Here is a 24,903-nt window from a genome sequence, read left to right as displayed (position 1 = left end):
AGAGTCAGAATACAATTGAACAAGAAAAGGCATATTTCCTGGAAATGGACATGCAAAATATAAAATGGTAAAGTGGCAGAAAAACAACATAAAGGACATGGGAGCAGAGAACCATGTATGCTATTGAAGCTAGATTGGTATCTTTTTTTTTTTAAGATTTATTTTACTTTTAAAAATTATTTAACATCCCCCTCCCCATGGTTCTCATTTATCTGCTCATTGTTTGCTTGCCTTCTCAAAGAGGCACTAGGAACTGAACCCAGGACCTCCCACATGGAGGAAGTGCCCAATTAACTGAGCCTCATCTGCTCTCCGCGGGCTGCAGTGTCTGCTAGCTTGTGGTATCTGCTTGTTCAGGCATTTGCTATTCTTCTTTAGGAGGCACCGGGACCTGAACTTGTTATCTCTGATGTGGTAGGCAGGTGCTCAGCTGGTTGAGCCACATCTGCTCTCCCAGGTGGTATCTTTTTAAATCAGTAGGTTATAGATGTAGGTTGAATAATATAAACTCCAGGGTAACCATGAAGAAAATATACTAAAAGATACACAGAACAGAAATGAGGGAAGGGATCAGACACATCCCAAAAGACCAACTATACAGAAAAGGAGATTGCAATAAAGGGAAAGCGAGGCTCTCCCCCCCCAAAAAAAGACAGACATTATAATAAGAGGACAAAATGACTTATGTATTGTTTTTACAATAATAATACTATTATTGGATTAAAATCCCCAATCAAAAGACATGGAGTGGCAAAATGGATGAAAAAGCATGCTCCAACTATAATATATGTTGTTTACAGGAGATTGACCTTAGATCCAAAGACACAAATAGGTTGAAAGTGAAAGGTTGGAAAAAGATATCCTGTGCAAATAGTAATCAAAGAAGATCTGGGGTAGCTAAATTAATATCAGACAAAATAGACTTATGTGAAATCTGTAATAAGAGACAAGGAACTACTCTATATAATAATAAAAGGGACAATCTACCATTAAGAAATAACAATCATAAATATTTATGCACCTAACCATAGTGCTCCTAAATATATGAAGCAAACACTGTCACAACTGAAGGGAAAAATAGACATGTTTATGGTAATGGTTGGAGATATCAATGTACCACTCTCATCAATGGATAGAACATCTAGACAGAAGATCAGTAAGGAAACTAAGAGTTTGAGTAATATGATAAATGAACTAGACCTCAAGGACATATATAGAACATTGTTCTCCCATACAGCAGGATATACATTCTTAAGTGTGCATGGATCATTCTCCTGAATAGATGGCATGTTGGGTTACAAGACAAGTTTCAATATGTTTAAAAAGATTGAAATTTTACAAAGCATCTGATCATAATGGAATGAAGCTGGAAATCAGTTAACAGGTGTAGAACTGGAAAATGGACAAATATATAGAAGTAAAATAACACAATCAGTGGGTCAAAGAAGAAATTGTAGGGGAAATCAGTAAATATCTTGAAATGAATGAAAATGAGAATGCATGTCAAAATTTATGGGATTCAGCAAAGGCAGTACTCAGAGGGAAATTTATAGCCCAGAATGCTTATATTACAAAAGGAGAATGAGCAAAAATCAAAGGGGAAAACAAAACAAAACGGCAAACTAATCTAAAAGCAAGCAGAAGGAAAGAAAGATTAGAGCAGAAATAAATGAAATTGAGGATAAAAAATCCGGTTTCCTAGCGTTCTGTTGAGGAATTCTCATGTATGTTCATAAAAGATGGTGTTTTGTAATTTTCTTTTTTGTGTGTGGTGTCTTTATCTGATTTTGGTATGAGGGTGATGTTGGCCATGTAGAATGGGTTATGGAGTGTTCCATCCTCTTCATTTGGAAGAGTTTGAGTAGGATTGGTGTTAATTCTTCTTGGAATGTTTGGTAGAATACCCCTGTGAATCTGTGATTTTTGATTACTGATTGAATCTCTTTTCTTGTTACTAGTTGCTGAGATCTTCTATTGCTTTTTCAGTTAGTGTAGGTAGTTTGTGCATTTCTAGAAATTTGTCCATTTCATCTAGATTATCTAGTTTGTTGTTGTACAGTTGTTGATAGTATAGTCCTTTTTGTATCTGGGGTTGGTAGTAATGTCCTCCTTTCTATTTTTTATTTTAGTCATTTGTATCCTCTCTCTTTTTTCATCATTGTAGCTAAAGGTTTTTGAGTTTTGTTGATCTATTCAAGAACCAAGTTTTGGGTTTGTTGATCTTTGTTTTTTCTTTTTTGAGATTTATTTTTTATTACTTCTCTCCCCTTCCCCCCCCCCCCAGTTGTTTACTCTCTGTGCCCATTTGCTGTGTAGATCTGTGTCCGCTTGTATTCTTGTCAGCGGCACATGGAATCTGTGTCTCGTTTTGTTGTGTCATCTTGCTGCATCAGCTCTCCGTGTGTGCAATTCCACTCCTGGGCAGGCTGTGCTTTTTTTGCATGGGGTGGTTCTCCTTATGGGGCGCACTCCTTGCGTGTGGGGCTCCCCTGTGCAGGGGACACCCATGCGTGGCACGGCACTGCTTGCGTGCATCAGCACTGCATGTGGGCCAGCTTATCACATGGATGAAGAGGCGCTGGGTTTGAACCCTGGACCTTCCATGTGGTAGGCAGACGCTTTATCTGTTGAGCCAAATCTACTTCCGTCTTTGTTGTTTTTTAATTCTCTACTTGATTTATCTCATCTCTTATCATTCATTTTGCTTCCTTTGCTTGTAGTTCCTCCAGTTTGAGGTCAGGCCTGTGATTTCACATCTTATTTTTTAATGTAAGCATTGAGTTACAAATTTCCCTCTCAGCACTGCCTTTGCTGCATCCCTTGAGTTTTGGTATGTTGTATTTTCATTTTCATTTGCCTCAAGATATTTCCTTGTGACTTCCTCTCTATCCCATTGGTTTTTTAAGCATGTGTTGTTATTTCCTCATATTTGTGAATTTTCCATATCTCCCTCTGTTGTTGATTTCTAGCTTCATCTCATTGGGGTCTGAAAAAATATATTGTTTGATTTTGGTAATTTTGAAGTTATTGAGACTTGTTTTGTGACCTACAATATGGTCTATCCTTGAGAATGATCCATATGCACTAGAGAAGAATGTGTATTTTGTTCTTGTTGACTGAAGTGTTTTTCTTAGGTATAGTTGGTTTAGAGCATGGATTCTTCACCTTTTTTCTGTTCCACAGACCCCTTTGCCAGTCAGGTGAAAACCATGGACCCCTTATTAAGTCCACACTATACTGTGTTATTTAATATATATATCGCACCTGCACCAACATGTCTTCACAAGAATAATGTTTTTTTGAATTTCAACTAAAGCTAATGGACCTCTTGTTAAGAACTCCTGACTTAGAGTGTCATTCACGTCTTCTATTTCCTTATTGATCTTCCATCTAGGTGTTCTATTAAGGGAAGTTCTTTTTCTTTCTTTAAAAAAAATTTTTTTTGTATTTTTTTAATTTTAATTTTTTAATGAAAGTGTTTTTAAGACTCATTAATATAGAACCATCATTTTCTCTATTCAAATTGGTCAGTATTTCCTTCATGTATTTTGGAACTCTACTGTTAGGTTCATGTATATTTGTAGTTGTTACCCCTTATTGGTATATGATGACTATCTTTGTCCATTGTACATGTTTTTGACTTAAAGTCTGTCTTATCTGATATGGTGTAGCTTCCTCAGCTCTCTTTTGGTTACTGCTTACAAGATATATTTTTGTCCATTTCACTTTCACTTTCAACCTTCTTATGTGTTTGAATTTAATGAGTCTTTTCTAAATAGCATAGAGTTGGTTCATGCCTTTTTATCCAGTATGCTAATAATCTCTTTTGACTGGATAGTTTAATGCATTTTTGTTTGAAGTAACTACTGATAATGCACGCCTTCTCCATTTTGCTATTTAGTCTTTGCAAGTCTTGTATCTTTTTTTGCCACTCAATTCTGGCATCATTCCTACTTTTATATTTATTTGACTCTTGGTGTTGTACCATACTGTGTGCCTTCTTTTCTATCTGAATATATTTTTCATATATTTTGTTTATGATTACCATGGGGCTAAAATTTAACATCCTACATAATCATGAGTATTAGTCTGGTAAATTCATCACAAGATTACATAGCAACTTCCCTTGTGAATATAGATGCAAAAATTCTTAGCAAAATGCTAGTAATCTAAATCCATATTATAAATATTATACATCAGAATGAAGTACATACAAAATTGAAGTAATGTAATACACTACATAAATAGAACAAAAGAAAAAGAAAACACATGATTATCTCAGTAGATGCTGGGAAGGTCTTTGACCCAATCCAGTATCCTTTTCTTGATAAATATAGAAAAGTAGGAACAGACGTGGTTATGTGGAAATGGACAGAGTTGATGGTAGCACATTATGATGAGTATGACTACACTGCTGATTTATAAATGTGATAGTGGCAGCAAGGGGTAGTCTAGGGTGATTAATGTTAAATGAAGACAGAGTGTAATCTAGGGACTGTAGAAGTGATTTTGGTGGTAGGTGACAGTTGTGGTTAATAATATAAATACAAGAATTTCCTCTTATTTCAAGGTGTTAATAATACGGTGATAAATGGGAAAAGTATAATTACCTAAATAATAGAGTGTAGTTAATATTAATATTGTAATATTTTTGTAGCAAAGGCAATGAAGGCACTATATCAATGAAAAAATGCTAAAGGTTAAAAACAAAAGGATGGGATTTAGTTCTGTGAGTTATAAATATGATCAAGCATTTTTTTTCCCTTTATTTTCTTCATTAACAAGGAAACCTTGGTCATGTTTAACCAATCTGTGCTCATTTATTTATCTTTCTGAATACTGGAAAAACAGTTGAGATTGTTTTTAGGATTAAATGAGATAAATGTGCCTGGACAGAATTTTTTAAAGTAATGCTTTCATAATTTGTTAAGCTGCCTTTTCTCTCTTTATTTTTTGAAGTTGAAATAAAGTTTACCAAAACAAAAAAACAAAAAAAGGCATGTCACTTAACAAAGAAGTAATACTCTGATAATTTGAAGCTCTTTTATGAATCCCAGAAAAGATCATGGTCTTGGAGTTAACCCATTCCTGTGGGTATGAGACCCTTTGTATTTCATACAGATGCGGGCCTTGGAATGGAGTTTTTCAATGAGGTATAATCCAGGGTGGGTCTGAGCCCTCTTTCTGGAGTTCTGTATAAATGGGAGAAATGTGAAAAGACACACAAAGAGAGCTGCCAGTTTTTACTGTGCCGTGTGAGAGGACATCAGGATTGCCTGCAGCTGTAGAAACACAGAAAAGGGACAAACACAACAAAACTCTGAGATGCTGGAGTCAGTGGCACAGAAAGAGGTCCTTGAGAGACTGAAAGAGACAAGCCCTATGCCTGATCGCTTACAGCTGAGCTCAGGGAAGAGCGTGAGCCTGGAGGGGAAGGCAGAGACCATCTGCCATTTTGCCATGCCATGATGCAGGAGTCTAGGATTGCCAGCAGCCAATCAAGGCATCTCTGGTGTTGCTTTGATTTTGGATATTTTCATAGCCTTGAAACTATGAGATTTTTATTTTTACCCTAATAAATTCCTGTTTTTTTAATAAAAGCCAACCCTGGGGAGTGGGTGTAGCTCAGTGGTTGAGTGCCCACTTCCCATATAAGAGGTATCCTGGGTTTGATCCTCAGTTCCTCCTGGAAAAAAAAAATAGCCAGTCATTTCTCATATTTTGCATTGGAGCTTGTGGCAAATTAAAACACTATTTGCAAACAGTATAATTTTATATGTAGAAAATGCAGAGGAATCCACATGAACGCTGTTAGAACTAATAAACAGTCTTGCAGCATACAGGGTTAACATGCAAATATCAGTTGTGTTTTTATAGACTAGCAATGAAGAAACAATTATATTCACAGTAGCGTGCAAAGTAAAAACTATTTTGGAACATATTTAACCAAGTATACAAAAGATTTTTACACTGTAAAGTATAAAACACTGTAGAAAAATTTAAAGAATTCCTAAATAAATGGCAAGATTGCCCATATTCATGTACTTGAAAAGTTAATGTTGTTAAGATTGTCAGTATTATCCAAGATAATAAACAAGTTCATTGCAGTCTCTGTCAAAATTCCAGTAGCCTTTTTTCCAGTAATAAAAAATCCAATTGTCATTTTCTTACAGAATTGCAAATAGACCAGAATATCCAAAAAACAGTTTTGAAAAAAAAACAAAGTTTGAGTATTCACCGTTCTCCATTTCAAATTGTACAACAAAATGATGGTAATTAAAACAGTGTGGTACTGTCAGAAAGATAGATAAGTAGAACAATAGAATGGATTTAAAAGTCTAAAAATAGTCCCATACACCTGTGGTTAGTTGCTAAAGGTGCTTATTACATGCTTTGTAGAAAGAATATTCTTTTCAACAACTGTTTCTGGGAAAAGGGACTACATGTAGAAAATGAATCAAACACCTTAAAATAGGAGCTAAAATTGTAAGATGTTGATAAATAACATAGGGTCAAATCTTCATGGCCTGAAATTTGGCAGTGGGTTCTTAGATTTGACACCAGAAGATGAGAAACAAAAATGAAAGAATTAATAAATTTGATTGCATCAAAATTTAAAACTTCTAGAAAGTGAAAACCTACAGAATGAGAGAAACTTGTTTCAAACCATATTTCAGGTTAGAATATAAAACCTAGAGTATATAAAGAACTTTTTATAATGTAACAAGAAGAGAAGCAACCCAATTAATAAAATTCAGAGTACGTAATGGAGAATTCCCTAAGGAAGATAGACATACGTCCAATGAGCATAGGAAAGGATGCTCAAAAGCTACTAGGGAAGTGAAAATAAAAAACCACAGTGAGCAATTACTTCTTACCCTCTAGGGTATCTCTGATTAATAAAATGTGAAGTAAGTGTTTGGAGAGTATTCAGAGAAATTGGAATACTGATGCTTTGTTAATGGGAATGTGAAATGTTGAGCCACTTTGGAAAGCAATGTAATTCTTCAAAAGTTAAATATGTAGAATTACCCCTCTAGCACACTTCTAGGTATATATCCAAAGAAAATGAAAGGGTTTCAAACAGATACTTGAACATCTTGTTTATAGAGGCATTATTCACAATAGCCAAAAGGTGAAGACAGCCCAAGTGTCTCAACAGGTGAATGAATAAACAAAATGTGTTGTGTGTATATAATGAAATTTTATGCAGTCTTGAGAAAGAATGACGATGTGAGACATGGTGCAACACGAAAGAACTTTCAAAATGTTAAGTTCAGTGAAATAAGCAAGACACAAAAGGATAAATATTGTAAGATACCATTTTTAAGAGGTGACTAGAAATAGTAAATTTGCAGAGACAGGAAGTAATTTAGAAGTTCCAGAGAGAGGGGAAGGGAGGTAGAGGGTGCAATTGCAAAATTAAAAAAATAAATATTAATAGTCCTTTTAGTGTATGTAAAGTGTTTTGCTTTGTTTTGCATTTCCCTAATGTCTAATTATATTGAATAGCTTATGTATCTTTGGAGAAATTTTATTTATGTCATTTGCCTGGTTTTCAGTTGGGTTATGTGTTGTCTTTAGAATTGTAGGAGTTTATTATATATTCTGGATATTTAACCGTTGTCAGATATATGATTTCCAAATATCTTCTACATTTTATTCTCTTTTCAGTTTCTTATGGTGTCCTTTGAAGGACTAACATTTTTTATTTTGAAGTCCAATTTATTTTTTAATTTCTTCCTCACATGTTTGGCATCCTGCTCTTTTTTTTAAAGTTGAAATAAGCTTTAAAAAAAATCATATCTAATTAAGGTGCTCAGGCCCTGTTAAGTCAGGGTTTTAATTATAATGAATTTCTAATTAACACTCAATGATTGCCAAATGCAAAACAAAAGAAAAGAAAGCAAAAAAAGAGGACATCCTAAGATTGCAAACAGTTAAAATATTTTGGACAAGAAAATCTAAAGGGTGAAAATACTGTACTACTGTACCATGGAACAGAAAAGAAACGTTGCTGTTTTTTGTTAAGTATGGGATATTATCAGTTAGTAAATCCTACTGTATTTACATTCTCCCTTTTAAAAAAGCCTCACGTTTACATATCTTCAGAATATGCAGCAATATAGCCCACTATATTTAAATATCCAATAATAAATTTTACAGGGATAGAAACACAACAAAAACATGTTTTTCTCACACATTGGTTACTCAGCCCAACTTTTAATTCCTAATCACTACTGTCTACCGGTCCCAATGTGGTTTTGTTTAAACAACAGTGTTTACATGACAGAAAAGGATGTGACAGTGGTGCATCACCGCAGTAGTTCTACCCATCCTGTTCTTAAGGCACTATCTCTTGTTCTCATTCGTTCTTGTGTGCCTTCTATTCAGACTTTGTTTTTTAATTTTCTTTTCCTGTTTCTTTCCTAAGTTCTTTTGCTTCATTTCTTTGTTCTTCTAATTCAGATTTAAGGGCTTCAGTTCGTATCATCTATCATTTTCTTAATTTCTTTCTGCTTATTTTGAATTACATGGTTGTAGTTTTTTTTTTTTTATGTATGGATATCATTGCTACTCTTTTTTCTAAGAGTTGTTACTCAGCAACAATCTTGTTCTTTGGCTAATTTTTATGTGAAATTTGTTTTCTGAACTTTTTAAGGGCAGAGTTTTTTAGATTACATTTATTCACTCTATGGCTCTAGAGCTTACCCTGTATTGTTTGCATTGCATATTAAAAAAACATTGCCTTTAATGTTCTGTGCTCTTGCTGTTTCTTCTCTCTCAATTTTTTCTTTCTCTCTCCTTCTGTATGTTCCTTTTGTTCCTAATCTGATCAGCTTCGATTCTTTTCCCAGTGGTTTCTTCTCAATTTTGGGCTTAGTCCTGAAAGTGAGCTTTGCTTGCCTGATTTGTTTTGTGCCCTATGTACTTTCTTGGAGAATTTGGAGTTCACTTGTTCTCAATTCCAGTAGAAACTTATTGCTTCCCTTTGTGTATTGCATGGATGTTGATAGCACAGGAATATTGTAGCTGTTGATGATTTATTCTCCCCTTCTTATTCTTTAGAGTCATGGGCATATTGTGTTACCTAATTTTGTTGTAGTTCTTGTCCAGGGTTCTTCTATTGTTTTGCTATCATAGTTGGACTGTTGACATCACTGCAGACAATTTTAGAACATTTCTTATACTCCAAAAGGAAACCTGTTTCTATTAGCAGGCACATTCTATATTCCAAGCAACTTCCCAGCCCTAGATATGAAATAATCTACTTTCTGGGTATAGATTGACTGATTCTGGACCCTTCATATAAATGGAATCATACAACGTCATCTTTTGTGAATAGCTTCTTGCACAAGCATATTATTTTCAAGATTCATCTGTGTTACATTTTCTAAATATTCCATTGTATGGATATACCATGTTTTATTTACTTTTATCAATTATACATTTAGGTTGTTTTCAGTTTTTTAGCTATTAAAAATGATGCTGGGAAATGGTTGTGGCTCAACTGATAGAGCATCTGCCTACCATATGGAGGGTCCAGGGTTCGATACCCAGGGCCTCCTGACCCTGAGGTGAACTGGCCCACGCATAGTGCTGCTGCATGCAAGGAGTGCCATGCCATGCAGGGGTGTCCCCGCGTAGGGTTGCCCCATGTGCAAGGAGTGCACTCTGCGAGGAGAGCCGCCCCACGCGAAAAAAAAGCACAGCCTGCCCAGGAGTGGTGCCGCACACACAGAGAGCTGATGCAGCAAGATGACGCAACAAAAAAAGCGACACCGTTTCCCGGTGCCTCGTGACAAGAATGCAAATGGACATAGAAGAACACACAGCGAATGGACAGAGAGAGCAGACGATTGGGGGGGAAGGGGAGAGAAATAAATAAAATAAATCTTCAAAAAAAATGCTGTTATGAATGTTCATATACAAGTTTTTGTGTGAATAAATTTTTAGTTTTCTGATATATACATACGAGTGGAATTACTAGTTATTTGGTTGCTCTGTGTTTAACATTTTGAGGAACTGTCACATTATTTTCCAAAGTAGCTGCACCATTTTACATTTCCACCAGCAATGTACATGTGTTCCAATTTCTCTGCCTCCTCATCGGCACTTGTTATCCAGGCACTTTGCCCATTTAAAAATTCTGTTTGTCTTTTTATTACTGAGTTGTAAGTGTACTTTATTGTGGATACAAAGATAATATTTTTTTCCCATTTTGTGCAGTCTTTTCATTTTTTGATGGTGTCTTTTTTTTTTTTTTAAAGATTTATTTATTTAATTTCCCCCCCTCCCCCGGTTGTCTGTTCTTGGTGTCTATTTGCTGCGTCTTGTTTCTTTGTCCGCTTCTGTTGTCGTCAGCGGCGCGGGAAGTGTGGGCGGCGCGGGAAGTGTGGGCGGCGCCATTCCTGGGCAGGCTGCTCTTTCTTTTCACGCTGGGCGGCTCTCCTCACGGGTGCACTCCTTGCGCGTGGGGCTCCCCTACGCGGGGGACACCCTTGCGTGGCGCGGCACTCCTTGCGCGCATCAGCACTGCGCATGGCCAGCTCCACACGGGTCAAGGAGGCCCGGGGTTTGAACCGCGGACCTCCCATATGGTAGACGGACGCCCTAACCACTGGGCCAAAGTCCGTTTCCCGATGGTGTCTTTTGAAGTAAAGAAGTTTTGAATTTTGTTGAAGTTCACTTTATTTTAGCTTTAGTTACTTGTGATTTTGATGTCATAACTAAGAATCCTTTGCCAAATCCAGTGTCATAAAGAAGTATGCCTATTTTTTCTTATAGTTGGAGTTCTTACATTTAGGTCTTCAATCCATTTTGAGTTAATTTTTATTTATGGCATAAAGTTAGGGACCCAACATCATATTTTTATGCATATATCTAGTTATTCCAGCCCCATTTATTGAAAAGATTTTTCTTTCCTCATTTAACTGTCTGGCAGTCTTCTTGAAAATCAGTTGCCTATAAATGTATGGGTTTATTTCTTAATTCTCAGTCCTAGACCATTGATATATATTTCTATCCTTAAGCTAGTACGATAGTATTGATTACTGTAGCTTTGTAGTATGTTTTGAAATTGAAAAGTGTGAGCCCTTCAACTTTGTTCTTTTCCACGTTTGTTTTGGATATTCTAGGTTCCTTGCATTTCCATTTGAATTTTAGGGTCGGCTTGTCAATTTCTCCTTCAAATTTGAAGGATCATTTTGTTGCACATAGAATTCTAGATTGGTGTTTCTTTTGTGCTTTTCTCATCACTTTGAATTTTTCACTCAACTCTTTGTGATTGCATGATTTTTAATGAGAAGTCTTCTGTAATTTTATCCTTGTCCCTCTAAAGGTAAGGTGTTTTTATTTTCTTTGGTTGCTTTCAAGAATTTTTCTTCATATTTGTCTTTCTGACATTTGAATATGATATGCTTACATGTAGGTTTATGGTGTTTATCATGTTTGGTATTCTCTGAGATTCCTGATTGTGTAGTTTGATGCCTGTATTACTTTTGGAAACTTTTCCGCCGTTATTATTTCAAATACTTTTTATCCATTTTCTCCTTCTGCTATTTCAAATATGCAAATGTTACACCCTTTTAAATTGTCCCACAGTTCTTGAATGTTCTGTTCTTTTCATTCCTTTTTTTCCTTTGTCTTTCAGTTTGAGAAATTTCTTCTTTTTTTTTTTTTAAAGATTCACTCCTTATTTATTTCTCTTCCCTTCCCCCCGCAAACCCTCCCCTGTTGTCCACTCTCTGCATCCATCCGCTGCATATCCTTTTTTTTTTGTCCGCTTGTTGTTGTCACCAGCACGGGAACTTGTGCCTCTCTCCGCTGCGTCATCTTGTGTGTCAGCCCTCCGTGTGCGCGGTGCCATTCCTGGGCAGGCTGAAACAACCCCCCCCCCTTTGCGCTGGGCAGCTCTCCCTGCGGGGCGCACTCCTTGCGTGTGGGGCTCCCCTATGCCGGGGGCACCCCTGCCTGGCAGGCACTGCACTCCCTGTGCGCATCAGCACTACGCATGTGGGCCAGCTCCACACGGGTCAAGGAGGCCTGGGGCTTAAACTGTGGACCTCCCATGTGGCAGGCAGACGCCCCACCCACTGGGCCAAGTCCGCCCCCCTGAGAAATTTCTATGGACCTTGCTTCAAGCTCACTGATTGTTCTCTCAGTGGTGACCAGTATACAAATGAGCCCATCAAAGACCTTCATTTCTGTTACTGTGTGTTTTTTTAAAAGATTTATTTCTCTCCCTGCTGTCTGTGTCCATTTACTGTGTTCTTCCGTGTCTATTTGTATTCTCGTTAGGTGGCTCTGTGAACCAATCTGGGGACCTTCCAGAGTGGGAGAGAGGTGATTATGCTCTTGTGCCACTTCAGCTCCCCTGTTCTGCTATGTCTTATTTTCTCTCTTCTGTGTCTCATGTCATCTTGCTGTGCCAGCTCTCTGTGCGGGGTGGCTTTTCCCACATGGGCCTGCGCTCCTCATGGGCCAGCTTGCCCAGTGGACCAGCTAGCCCTCACTAGGAGGCCCTGGCATCGAACCCTGGATCTCCTGTATGGTAGGATGGAGCCCAATTGGTTGACCCACATCTGTCTCCCATGTTACAATATTTTTGATTTCTAGTATTTCATTTTGATTTTTCTTCCACTTCCAGTATCTTTGCTTATATTACCTGTTTTATTAATGCATGTTGTTTCCTATTTTATTATTGCATATTGCATATGTTTTTAGCATATTAATCATAATTTCAATTCTCTCTCTGATAATTCCAAACTCTATATCATATTATACTTACTCTGGTTCTCTTTATTTGTCTCTTTCTACTTTTTCTTTTATGTTTTAACAGTCATTGTTATGTTTTTTTGTTGAAATTGGACATGATGTATTGATAGTAATTAAGGTAAATAGGATTTTAGTCTGATACTTTAATTTGGCTGGGAATTGAGCTTTTTAGAAATGTTCGATATAGATGTGGTTGCTCAGACTGTGCAATTTCATTTGTCTTATCTTCAAGTTTACTGCCAGCGCCAATCTGCTGTGTTGAATCCCTCTAGGGAATTTTTAATGTCTGTTACATTTGGGCCCTTTTCATAATTTCTGTCTCTGCTGATATTTTCTGTGTGTTCATCTTTCTTTTTTCTTTTTTTTTTTTTTAAAGATTTATTTAAATTTATTTAATCCCCCCCCCCCCCCCCCCCCCCCCCCCCTGTTGTCTTGTCTGTTCGCTGCCTTGTTTCTTTGTCTGCTTCTGTTGTCAGCAGCACGGGAAAGTGTGGGCGGCACCATTCCTGGGCAGGCTGCACTTTCTTTTGCGCTGGGCTGCTCTCCTTACGGGGCGCACTCCCTGCATGTGGGGCTCCCCTACGCGGGGGACACCCCTGCATGGCAGGGCACTCCTTGCGTGCATCAGTGCTGCGCATGGGCCAGCTCCACACGGGTCAAGGAGGCCCAGGGTTTGAACCGTGGACCTCCCATGTGGTAGACGGATGCCCTAACCACTGGGCCAAGTCCGTTTCCCTGTTCATCTTTCGTTTTCCTGATTTCCTCTAGTTATTGGTCCTTTTTTTCCATGTAGATCTTTGAGCATATTTAGTTTTTTATTATTTTTTTAAAGTCTTTGGAATATTTCAGGGCTGCTCCTTCTCATTGAGGTTTTCTAATGCTTCAGTCTTCTATGCTTGGGCCATCATTTCTTCTTCTTTTATTGTTTCTTTTTTTTGTTTCTTTGTATGTTTTGTAATCTTTTGTTGAAACTTGGACATTTTGAAATCTTAGCTTAGTGGTACAGTTTGAAATTGGAAAGTGTGACTCCCTCAACTTTGTTTTCAAAACTGTTTTGGTTGTTATGAGACCTATACCATTCCATATGAATTGCTGATTGTCTTTTCCATTTCCTCAAAAAAGGCTGCTGTAATTTGAGTAGGGATTGCTTTGAATCTGCCAATCATTTTGGATATTATTGATAATCTTGACAATATTAAATCTTCCCATCCATGAACATATGATGTCTTTCCATTTCTTTGGGTTTTTATTTTTTTCAACAATGTTTTGTACTTTTCAATGTACATATACTTTACCACCTTTGTTAAAGTTAATCCTAGATAGTTTGTTCTCCTAGATGTTATTCAATAAAGAATTGTTTTCTTGATGTCCATTTTGGATTGTTATTTGCTAGTGTAGGGAAACACAATTGATTTTTGCATGTTAAACTTTTACCCTGCAACTTGGCTGACTTCATTGTTATAATAGCTTTTTTGTGCATATAAAAATTTTTTAAATAGATATGTCATCTGCAGACAGAGATAGTATTACTTAATTTCCAATTTGGATGAATTTTCTTTCTTTTTCTTGCCCAATTACCCAGGCTAGAACTATCAGTACATTGTTGAATAGCAGTGGTGAAAGCAGGCATCCTTCTTTCTGCTCTTTGGTAGAACTTTAAGTCTTTCAATGTTGAATAGGATGTTAGCTGTGGGTTTTTCATTCATGCCTTTTTATCATGTTGAGGAAGTTCCCTTCTACTCCTAAGTGAGAGTTTTGTGTTTTGTTTTTTTAAATCAAGAGAGGGTACTAGAATTTGTCAGTTGCCTTTTCTGCATCAGTTTTGATTGCCAAGTGGTTTCTTTCCCTCATTCTGTGAATGTGGTTCATTACATTAATTTTCCTATGTTGAATAACTCTTGACATTCCTAGAGTAAATCCCACTTGATCATGATGTATAAGCTTTTAATGTTCTGTTGGATTCAGTTTGCTTGTATTTTGTTGAGGTTTTTGCCTTTATATTCATTAGAGATATTGGTCTGTAATATTTTTTTTCTTTTGAAGACTTTATCTGGCTTGTTATTGGGTAATTCTGGCCTCATAAAATGAGTTAAGAAGCGTTCCCACTCAGTATTTTGGAAGAGTTAGAGAAAGAATTGGTGTTAATTATTCTTTGAATATTTGGTAAAATTCTCTGTGAAGCCATATTGTACTTCTCTTGGTTGAGAAGATTTTGATTACCAGTTGTATATCTTTGGGATTCATCTGATGAAAGTTTTTATTACTTCTTGACTCATTGTAGGTAATTTGCATGTTTGGGAATTTGTCCATTTCATCAAGGTTATCTAATTTGTTGGTGTTCTGTTCATAAATATCTTGTTATAATCCTTTTTATTTCTGTAGGTTTTGTGGTATTGTCACTATTCTCACTTCTGATTTTAGTTATTTGCATCTTCTCTGTGTTTATTCCCGTATAGTCTACCTTAAAGTTTTTCAATTTTATTGTTTTTTAAAGAATCAACTTTTGATGATTCTTTTCTTAAAATCAATTTTGTTGAAACATATTCATAAACCATACAATCCATCCAAATGTATAATCTTGTTTTTTTATTCCCTATTTTATTTATCTCCTCTGTAATCGTCCTTATTTCCTTCCTTCTGCTCATTACTTCCTTCTGCCCACTTTGGGTTTAGTTTTTTCTTGTTCTTCTTCCTGGTTTGTGGTTAGGTTACTGATTTGAGACAGAGATGAGTCTTGTAGATCAATCCTTCAAGCTGTCCCAGACATACATGCATTGTAATTTGTGCAAAATGTTACTGTGCTCCCTTTAGAATCTAGGACCAGGGACTCAGCTATCCAAGCAGAGGAGTGTTCAAATGTATGCCCTTGGGGAAGCTAAATTACTCATGAGTGAAGTGTTTTTCTGTGTGTATATAAATGCATGTAGTACTTAATTTTTAAGGATTTTCATTTATTTAGCAGTATATAGAGCACCTACTGTGTGCCATATATGAACTACAATAGCATATGCAAATTATCTATCACATAGTAGGTGCTCAAAATATAGGAGTTAGACCATTGAGGGATTTCAGACTTTTAGACCCAGTGGCTTGAAATTGGTGATTCAACTGAGTCTAGAACCTTAGTCCCCTGAACTATTCTACTCCACTGTTTTATTTTAAGTAACAGAATCAGAGTAATGGGTGATATGATAAAAGGAAATGTGTTGCTTTTATCACCCACTTGTAATTGTTTTATTCCTGCAAAACTTAGTATAATACTAAATTAATAAGTGAATTAAAAGATTAGAGCAGAATACTTGTTTGGGAGAGAAAAAATGGGGTGAGAGAGAGAAAACAGAAGACAGTATTGAATGTCAACAGTAGTGAATGTGGAGAGAAATGAATTGGTTTGAGAGCAGTACAGATGGAGCTCAATGAAGTGGATAGGGATGCCAAAATTATTATAAAGAGAAATGAAACAAGGTGACCTAATTATTGACACATCATTACTCTATTAAGTAATTATATAACTTTGGTTATATATCTTAAAAGCTTGGGAATTTTTAGGAAAATTGGTTATTTCAATAAGCTTCATTCTTTGGACATACTTTTGTAAGTTTAGCATCTGTCATTGATATAGATTGAAGGAGAGTGTTTTCTTTAAATTACAAGAATAGCTTTGTTGTTGGCATTATTTATTCAACAAACATATATTGAGTATTTAATTTATGCCAGGTACTTAGACTTATTTAGTAAGGAAAGAATAAAATTGTTTTCTTTTGGACAATTGAGCAATAGAGAATTTTGTTATTGAGAATAATTTAGTCTAATTTTGGCTTTATAATTATCATTTATTTGTAGAATGATTATTCTGAAAGGAGAGATTGCACAAAACTACCTTGTAGGTTATTCTGCCTGCTCCTCTGACTCTTTAGAAGACTTGCAATTGTTTTATTAGTAATTTTGTGGAGAGAGAGAATGAAATTTTGAGAAAGAGGGATATATAGTGAGAAAGGGAGGGGGGAGGGTTGGCGGCTCTCTGACGTTATAATTACACTTTATACGTTGAGATCTCAAACACTTTAAAAATGTTCTAATTTACTTATCCTCTAGATAATTCTTTGAGGGAACTGTATTTAAGTGGGATTTTCTCAGCCTAAGTATTCTGTGGTTATTTTTAGACATTTTACTCTTATTATTATAAAGGGAATGTTTAGTCATCTTAGATAACTTGAATGGTTAAAAAAAAGTTATAAAGAAAAATAAAAATCTTGTGTAATCTTATTTATTTATAATTACATGGAAACTGGTCTTGTGTGTATGTAATTTTTAAAATTAATATACATTAAAATTCAGTTTTGGTGTATAGTTTTATGAATTTTAAACAGATAAAGATTGATGTAAGCACAACCACAAACAGGAATCAGAATGGCTCATCACCCCAACTATTTCCTTGTATTCTCTCTTTATAGTAATACCTTCCCTCCACTCCTAATCACTAGCAAACACTGTTTTATTCTCTGTCACTCCTGTTTTGCACTAGTTTGACTTCTGGTGTTGCAAATGGACTAATACCGAATGTAACCTTTGAGACTGACTTTTAAAAGTCAATATCTTACCACTTCAAATAGAATTTATTTTATCACCATGTAGATTGTTTTACCCTCCCTCTTTTGTTGTTGCTATCAAATATACACACACTAAAAACTATAATACAGATGTCGTAATTTTTACTTTCAGTTGTCAAACATACATTAAAAGACCTAAGAGGAGAATAATAGTCTATGTTTATAAATAGTTATATTTATTCAGATATTTCTCTTCATTTACTTCATTCCTGGTGTTTTCTTCTGATATCATTTCACTTGGATGTGAAGAATTTTTCTTCTGTTTGCGCATGTCTGCTGACAAGGAGTTGTTTTAGTTTTTATGAATGACTAGATCTCACTTTGCTTTCTGAAGGATATTTTCTCTATGTAGATTTACTCATTGACAGGTCTTTAGAAAGTTTTAAAAAATGTTTTTCTACTTACTTTTTTGTTTTTTCAAAGATTTATTTTATTCCTTCCACCCCCTTGTAGTTTGCATGTGCTGTCTGCTCTTTATGTCTGCTCATCTTCTTTTAGGAGGTATTGGAAACTGAATTTGGGGCTTCCCTTTAGGTGGCAGGTGCCTAATTGCTTGAGCCATATCTTCTCTCTGCTTGTTGTATCAGCTCTTTGTGTCAGCTTGTTGCACCAGCTTGTCATGCCAGCTCACTGTGCCAGCTTGCTGTCTTGCTCGTCATCTTTAGGAGGCACTGGGAACTGAACCCTGGACCTCCCATGTGGGAGGCTGGTGTTCAACTGCTTGAGCCCCATCTGCTCCTCCCTCCACTTTTTAAAAAAAGATTTATCCCCCCCCCCCCCCCCCGTTGTCTGCTCTCTTGTGTCCATTTGCTGGGTGTTCTTCTGTGTCTGCTTGCATTCTTGGTGGCACCAGGAATCCATGTGTGTTTTTGTTACATTATCTTGCTGCATTATCTCTCCGTGTGTGCAGTGCCACTCCTGGGTGGACTGTGCTTTTTTCGTGCAGGATGGCTCTCCTTGAGGGGCTCATTTCTTGTGCATGGGGCTCCCCTATGCAGGGGACACCCCTACACGGGGACTCCCCTGTGTGGCATGGCACTCCTTGCACATATCAGCACTGCGTGTGGGCCAGGAGGACCTCCTTTATGGTAGGTGGACACTCTGTCAGTTGAGCCACATCCGCTTCCCTCCCTCTACTTAATTTTATCACCCATAATTTTTAATAATAAATCCACAGTGACAAGTAATGTATCATTTTTCTCTGGAGGTTTTAAAGATTTTTATTTGTTTTTAGCATTCAGCTGTTTGATTATATGTGTCTTGTGGATCTCTTTGGGTTTTTCCTGCTTGGGGGTTTTCTTAGCTTCTCAGTTGACAGGTTTATATCTTTTGTCAAATTTGAGAAGTTTTCTGCCAGTCTTTCTTCATGTATTTTTTTTAATACCCTGCAGTATTCCTCATCACCTTCTCTGACTCTGATAGAAATGTTAGACATTCTGTTACTGTCTCACAGGTCCCTGAAGTACTTTTTTACTCTTTTCAAAATCTTTATCTCTCTCTTTTGCCCAGATTGGATAGTTTTTATTAATCTAGGACAAGGTTTCTTAACTTTTTCTTTTTCCCTAATAATTTATTTTCATTTTAAAAATATACTTAACATAAAAATTGTTTTAACTGTTTTAAGTGGACAATCTTTGGACATTAAGTGCATTGACAATGCTTTGTAACTTTCCCCACTATCTGTTTCCAGACTTTTTTTTTTTATCCTCCTCCCCCCAAGATGGTTCTCTCGTGTGTCTGCTCTTTATTTGCTCGCCTTCTTGAGGAGGTACTGGAAACCGAACATGGGACCTCCCACATGGGAGGTGAGTATCCCATGGCTTGAACCTATCTGCTGTCCAAGGACTGCAGTGTCTGTTGGCTTGTGGCATCTGCTTGTTTAGGCGTCTACTTGTTGTGTATGTGGCTTCTTGCCGCTTCTAACCTTTTTTGTTCCATAGACCCCTTTGCCAGTCAGGTGAAATAAATACTGTAATTTATTTATTGTATATGTTCATAAGTGAAGGAAATGCTAGATTTCAGTTAGAGGTTGGAGAAAAGGATAATAAGTTGATTTTTTTCAATTCAAGTTCACGGACCCCCTCTGAAATCTTTTCCACTTGGGGTCTGTGAACTCCTGGTTAAGAACCCCTGATCTAGTGCATACTTTGTTTTATTGTACTTTGCTTTACTGTGCTTTGCAATATAGTGGTTTTTTTTTTAACACATTAAAGGCTCGTGGCAATCTTGTGTTGAACAAGTCTGTTGGTACCACTTTTCCAACATCCTGTGCTCACTTTCTATCTCTGTCATATATTAATTTAGGTATGTACATTGTTTTTTTTAGACATTGCTATTGTTCATAGACTATAGTATAGTGTAAGTATAACTTTTATATGCACTGGAAAACCAAAAAATTGGTTTGTCTTTCTTTATTGCAATATTTGCTTTACTGCAGTGGTCTGGAACCAAACCTGCAATATCTCTGGGGTATGCCTGTATTTTAAGTTCACTGACTCTTTTCACTCTGCAATCTCTATTCTGATATTGAACCCCTTCAGTAACTTTTTATTTCGGTTTAAACATTTTTCACTTCTAAAATTTCTATTTGGTTTTCATTGTATCTTGTATTTCCTGACCGAAATTTTTTGTCTATTAGTTGAAAGTGTTTATCCTTACTTTACATTGTTAAACCACCTCATTTGTGTGTGTTTCACTCAGTGTGTGTTTCTTTATGATAGAATATACTACTTTCTTTAAAGTCTACATAGAATTTTTTATTTTCATTTTTATTCTCCTTCCCCCCTGCCCCAGATGGCTCCCTCGTCTGTCTACTCCTCTTCCTCAGTAGGCACTGGAACCTAACCAGAGACCTATCATTTATAGGCGGGTGCCCAATTGCATGAGCCACATCCACTCTCCTTGCATAGAATTTTGTAGTATAAAATGATTTATACATCATGTAACCATTTGCCTGCTGAGGGGCTTTTCAGTCTCTAATTGTTGTAAATAATGAGGCAATAAACAGTCATCCTAAGGATTTTATCTGTCATTTTTTTTCTATAGTGACAGTTCTAAAAGTTAGGAGATTAGTAGAGAACAAATGTGTTAGATAAAGTAAAAAGCCTTTGCTGTATTACTTGTTGCCATTTCTTTTTAAAAATGTTATATTAAAAATATTTTTGTGTATATAATGTAACTTAGGGCTAAAATTTTTTTCCCTTCATATTAAAGTCCTACATGATTATTTAAAAGCTTTGAATATTATTATAGAACTGTTTTTAACTTATATATATAAAGTTGGTTAAAGAGATATGTTTGGTAGTTTTCCATCCTTACCTCCATGTTGGTTGTCCTGGGTGAGGCCAGTGAACTGGAAAGTAGGTATTGCAACTCTGTTGAGTTTCAGGGCCCAGCTGGCACAAGGACAGCCCAAAGATTTAAGTTTCTTTGGACGTTCACCTCCCAACTCTAGTACTAATTATAGGTTCAGATAGAAGGACAGAAGAGCCATGTGTAGGGAAACCACAACTAAGTCCAAGTCTGTCACTCTGGGGAGCATAAATTCCAAAGTAGGGCCCACTGGCAAGGCACCAAACTCCTGAGCTACCTGCTCTGACTATAGTGTCTGGATGTCTCCAGAGTCCTCAGGAGTTACACTTTTTAGAGTAGTATCTACTTTGGCAGTTAGTGAGTTCCTGCTGAGACGTGCATAAGTGTAACTTCTGGGGTGATCTCCTGACTCACTTTGAAGTCTCTTAGTCATATAAACTCATTTTTCTTTACCTTTTCCCCCTTTGGGTCAAGATCTTTTTCCAGTTACATTGCTAGTTGGTGCTTGGTAATAATCCCTCGGTGCCAGAGAGGCTCATCCCTGGGAGTCATGCTCCATGCTGGGGGGAAGGTAATGTATTTATATGCTGAGTTTGGCTTAGGCCATATTTGAACAACAAGGAGGCTCTCAGGAGGCAGTTCTTAGGCATCCTATAATACTATGCTAAATTTGAATTTCAAGAGTAAAGGCTCATACACACAGTCATCAATATCAAGGGCCCATCAGTGGACTGTCCTCCTTCACTAGTCATTGCCCCTATACTTGGGGAATTCTTGCTGATCCATTAGAGAATGTGGCAGAGCTCCCCAGGATGGGAATTTAATATTCCTTTGGTTATTGTATAGATCTCCACCTACCATGACAATGCCCCATGAACATTTGAACACATTTATAGGCCTTATATGTATGCCCAGGTGAATTTCCTCCCATGTATCCCGCATCACTGACACCCCACACCAACTACCATACCAAGGAACTGAGAGCTTCACAGCTGGGAGCAAGAGAGTCCATCCATCGGCCCTATGGGATCACAATATCCTCTCTATTAGAGGTGGAGTGGACATCACCACACAGTGTTCTCAGGATTGGGGAATGAACTGTGGACCAAAGTAGATTTACTGGTTTTCTACTATAGATTTATTGTGATTCTAGCAATAAAAGAAATTATATCACTGCTGTGGAGAGGAGGTTTTGAGAGGAGCAAGAGGGAAAATCAGGTATAATACAGGGGCATTTTCAGAACTTGGGAATTGTCCTGAAGGACATTGCAACGACAGATGCAGGCCATTATAAATCTTGCCATAACCTACAGAATGGGTGGGAGAGGGTGTAAACTACACCGTAAACTTTAATCCATGCTTAATGGCAATGCTCCAAAATGTGTTCATCAATTTCAATGAATGTACCTGACTAATGAAGGATGTTGTTAATGTGGGAAAATATGGGAGGTATGGGGAACGGGGCATATGGGAATCCCCTCTATTTTTATGTGATATTTGTATAATCTAAGTATCTTAAAAAAAAAAAATAGAGATGTTTCAGGTCTAAGTGGGCCCTTTAAAGAAATGAGCACTGATTCTTTAAATGCAATTCTAAAGCAACATAACAGACATTTTATTAATTGTCTTCGATGTATGGTTGAATGAATGCAGTTTGGAAAATTAGGAAAGGAATTTACTAGATTACTTTTCAGTATGTAAGATACTGAAAACTAACTCATGTTGATTATTCATTTACCTCATCTTTAGAAAGCGATAGTATATGTGGATTCAGTAGAATGTTTATTCAGAAAAAATAGCTCATTTTTTAAATAAGATGAATGAACCAGAAATGTTAAGCTTTCATGCTTGTTATATCTTTTTTTTTTGCATTCCTTTTTTGCTGGTCTATGAGGTTAGCTGAAATTAATATAATATCACAGTATAAATCAGGTTTCAGAATTAAATATGAAACTTAAAAATTATTGTAGTCACAATTTTGAGTTGATACTTGTGTTCTCTACCTGTATTACCCAGTATAGTGTATTAAATGTTATACTAAATTATAATTACATACAGTCTTATCACATGTTCTTTGTGGTTTTGGAAAAAAACACAAAGAACTTAGCTTTTGGTATTGTCTTTTTCATGATAGAAACATGAATGGAATATCACTACTGGAATGAATATTTTAATTATAATTACTCTGATCTAACTAGGCTTGCTTTCAAGTTTTTCTTCTTTACTTAGAAGTCATTGATGATCTCTGGTTACTTCTAAAAGATACTTCCTTCTAAAGAAATTTAAAAATATTGAGAAAAATCCCATATTTCTCATACGTATGCAGAACAGTCAATATTTATAAGTAGGAATTTTGGTCTTTCCACATTGGTATTTGTATTTTCCTGTTATTTTCATTGAAAAATATTGTGAATTTGTAGGTGTATTAGTCTGCCAAAGGGCTGAAATCTGTTGTCTTTTATAAAGGGGATATTTTGGGGATAAAAGTTTACAGTTCCAAGGCCATGGAAAGTCCAAACAGAGGCGCCATCAGAGTTGCTTTCTCACCCAAAGTCAGCGACTGTTGATCCTGGAGTGTTGCCACATGGTGAAGCTAGATAGCTGGTAATCTCCCAGGTCTTTCCTTCCTTTCTGGGCTCACCGTTTCCACTTGAGCTCTGTGGGCCCAGGCTCCTGAGGCTTCATGCTTAAGTGATTCTGTAGATCTTTTCTCCTGGCTTAGAGCTTGTTTCCTTCTGAGCCTCTTATATCAGTCTCAGCTGTTCTGCTCTCTTCCCAATTTCAGCTGTAAGCCATCAGGCAAATGGCTCATTCTCCAAGGCCTCAGCTGTTTGAGCCTTCTCCTTTCTGTCACATGGCAGGATAAAAAATGACTGAGCTCTCCTTGTGTCTGTCTCAGTCAGTCTTTCTCTGTTTCCATTAATATCAGACTCAGCAAGGAGATTTATCATAAATTGTGTTTTATTTAATTAAGATTAGTTATTTTTAAATTCAATTTTATTGAAACATATTCACAGACTGTATAGTCCATCCAAAGTGTACAGTCATTGGCTTTTGGTACAATCACAGAGCTGTGCATTCATCAGTTGTTCAGTCAACACCAGAACATTTTCTTTTCTTTTCTTTTTTTTTCTTCCAGAACGTTTTCTTTACTCCAAAAAGAGAAAAAAGCGAGTGATGTGGCTCAAGTGGTTGAGTGTCTGCCTCCCACATGGGAGGTCCAGGTTCCATTCCTAGTGCCTCCTGAAAAACAAAAGCAAACAACAAGCAAAACAAATGAAAGAACCAACTCAGGGAAGCTGATGTGGCACCAGCTTCCCACATACAAGGTCCCTGCTTCAGGCCCTAGCCCCCAGTACCTCAAAAGAAAAAGAAAAAGTAACTACCCCTTAGTAGTTATTTCTCAATCCCTCTAGCCTTCCCCTGCGATACACAACTGCTAATCTATTTTTTTCTCTATAAATTTATTTGTATTTACATTTTATGTAGATGGAGTCAAACAATATGTAGTACTTTGTGTCTGGTTTCTTTCACTCAGCAGAATTCTTTTGTTTTTTATCATTGATGAAGGAATATTAATATATTGAGTCTGAAAATTTTTGCTTTGTGATAAAAACGAGAAATTAAAAGGGCAAAATTGTAGCAAATGCTTTCCCTTTAGGTTGCTTACTATGTAGTATAATTTAGAACTTAAATTATCCTTAGTAATCACTTGAACTGTATTTTGGAAATAAAAGGTAAGATGCTGTTGACACAAAAAGTTGCTAGTGGGAAGCGGCTGTGGCTCAACTGTTAGAGCATCTGCCTACCATATAGGAGGTCCAGAATTTGGAACCCAAGGCCTCCTGGCCCGTGTGGTGAGCTGGCCCATGCGCAGTGCTGCTGCACACAAGGAGTGCCGTACCACACAGAGGTGCCCCATGTGAAAAGAGTGTGCCCTGCAAGGAAAACCGCCCGCAGGAAAAAAGTGCAGCTCGCCCAGAACTGGCCCTGCACACACAGAGAGCTGATGCAGCAAGATGACACAACAAAAAGAGACACACATTCCCGGTGCCGCCTGACAAGAATACAGGCGGACACAGGAGAGAACACAGCTAGTGGACAGAGAGAGCAGACAGTGGGGTGGGAGTGGAGAGGGGGAGAGAAATAAAATAAATCTTAAAAAAAAAAATTGCTATCGGCCTCTATAGAAAAAAACTACACT

General features: G+C 36.9%; 2 protein-coding genes across 5 annotated transcripts in view; one reads left to right on the top strand and one right to left on the bottom strand.

The window, feature by feature from the left end:
- The window catches only part of ZMYM4 (zinc finger MYM-type containing 4), a 199,677-nt gene that overhangs the window by 46,268 nt on the left and 128,506 nt on the right, over positions 1-24,903 (top strand). The window lies entirely within an intron of this gene.
- Positions 23,813-24,903, bottom strand: part of KIAA0319L (KIAA0319 like) — a 249,023-nt gene continuing 247,932 nt past the window's right edge. The window contains exon 21 of the mRNA XM_071217546.1: positions 23,813-23,942. Coding sequence (XP_071073647.1) covers positions 23,884-23,942 — 59 coding nt within the window. The 3' untranslated portion in view covers positions 23,813-23,883. The remainder of the gene's footprint in view (positions 23,943-24,903) is intronic.

Source organism: Dasypus novemcinctus, chromosome 9, assembly GCF_030445035.2.
Source record: "Dasypus novemcinctus isolate mDasNov1 chromosome 9, mDasNov1.1.hap2, whole genome shotgun sequence".
In the NCBI taxonomy this organism is placed as follows: domain Eukaryota; kingdom Metazoa; phylum Chordata; class Mammalia; order Cingulata; family Dasypodidae; genus Dasypus; species Dasypus novemcinctus.
The sequence above is the reverse complement of the archived record's forward strand: the minus strand, read 5'-3'. Positions and strand labels throughout refer to the sequence as shown.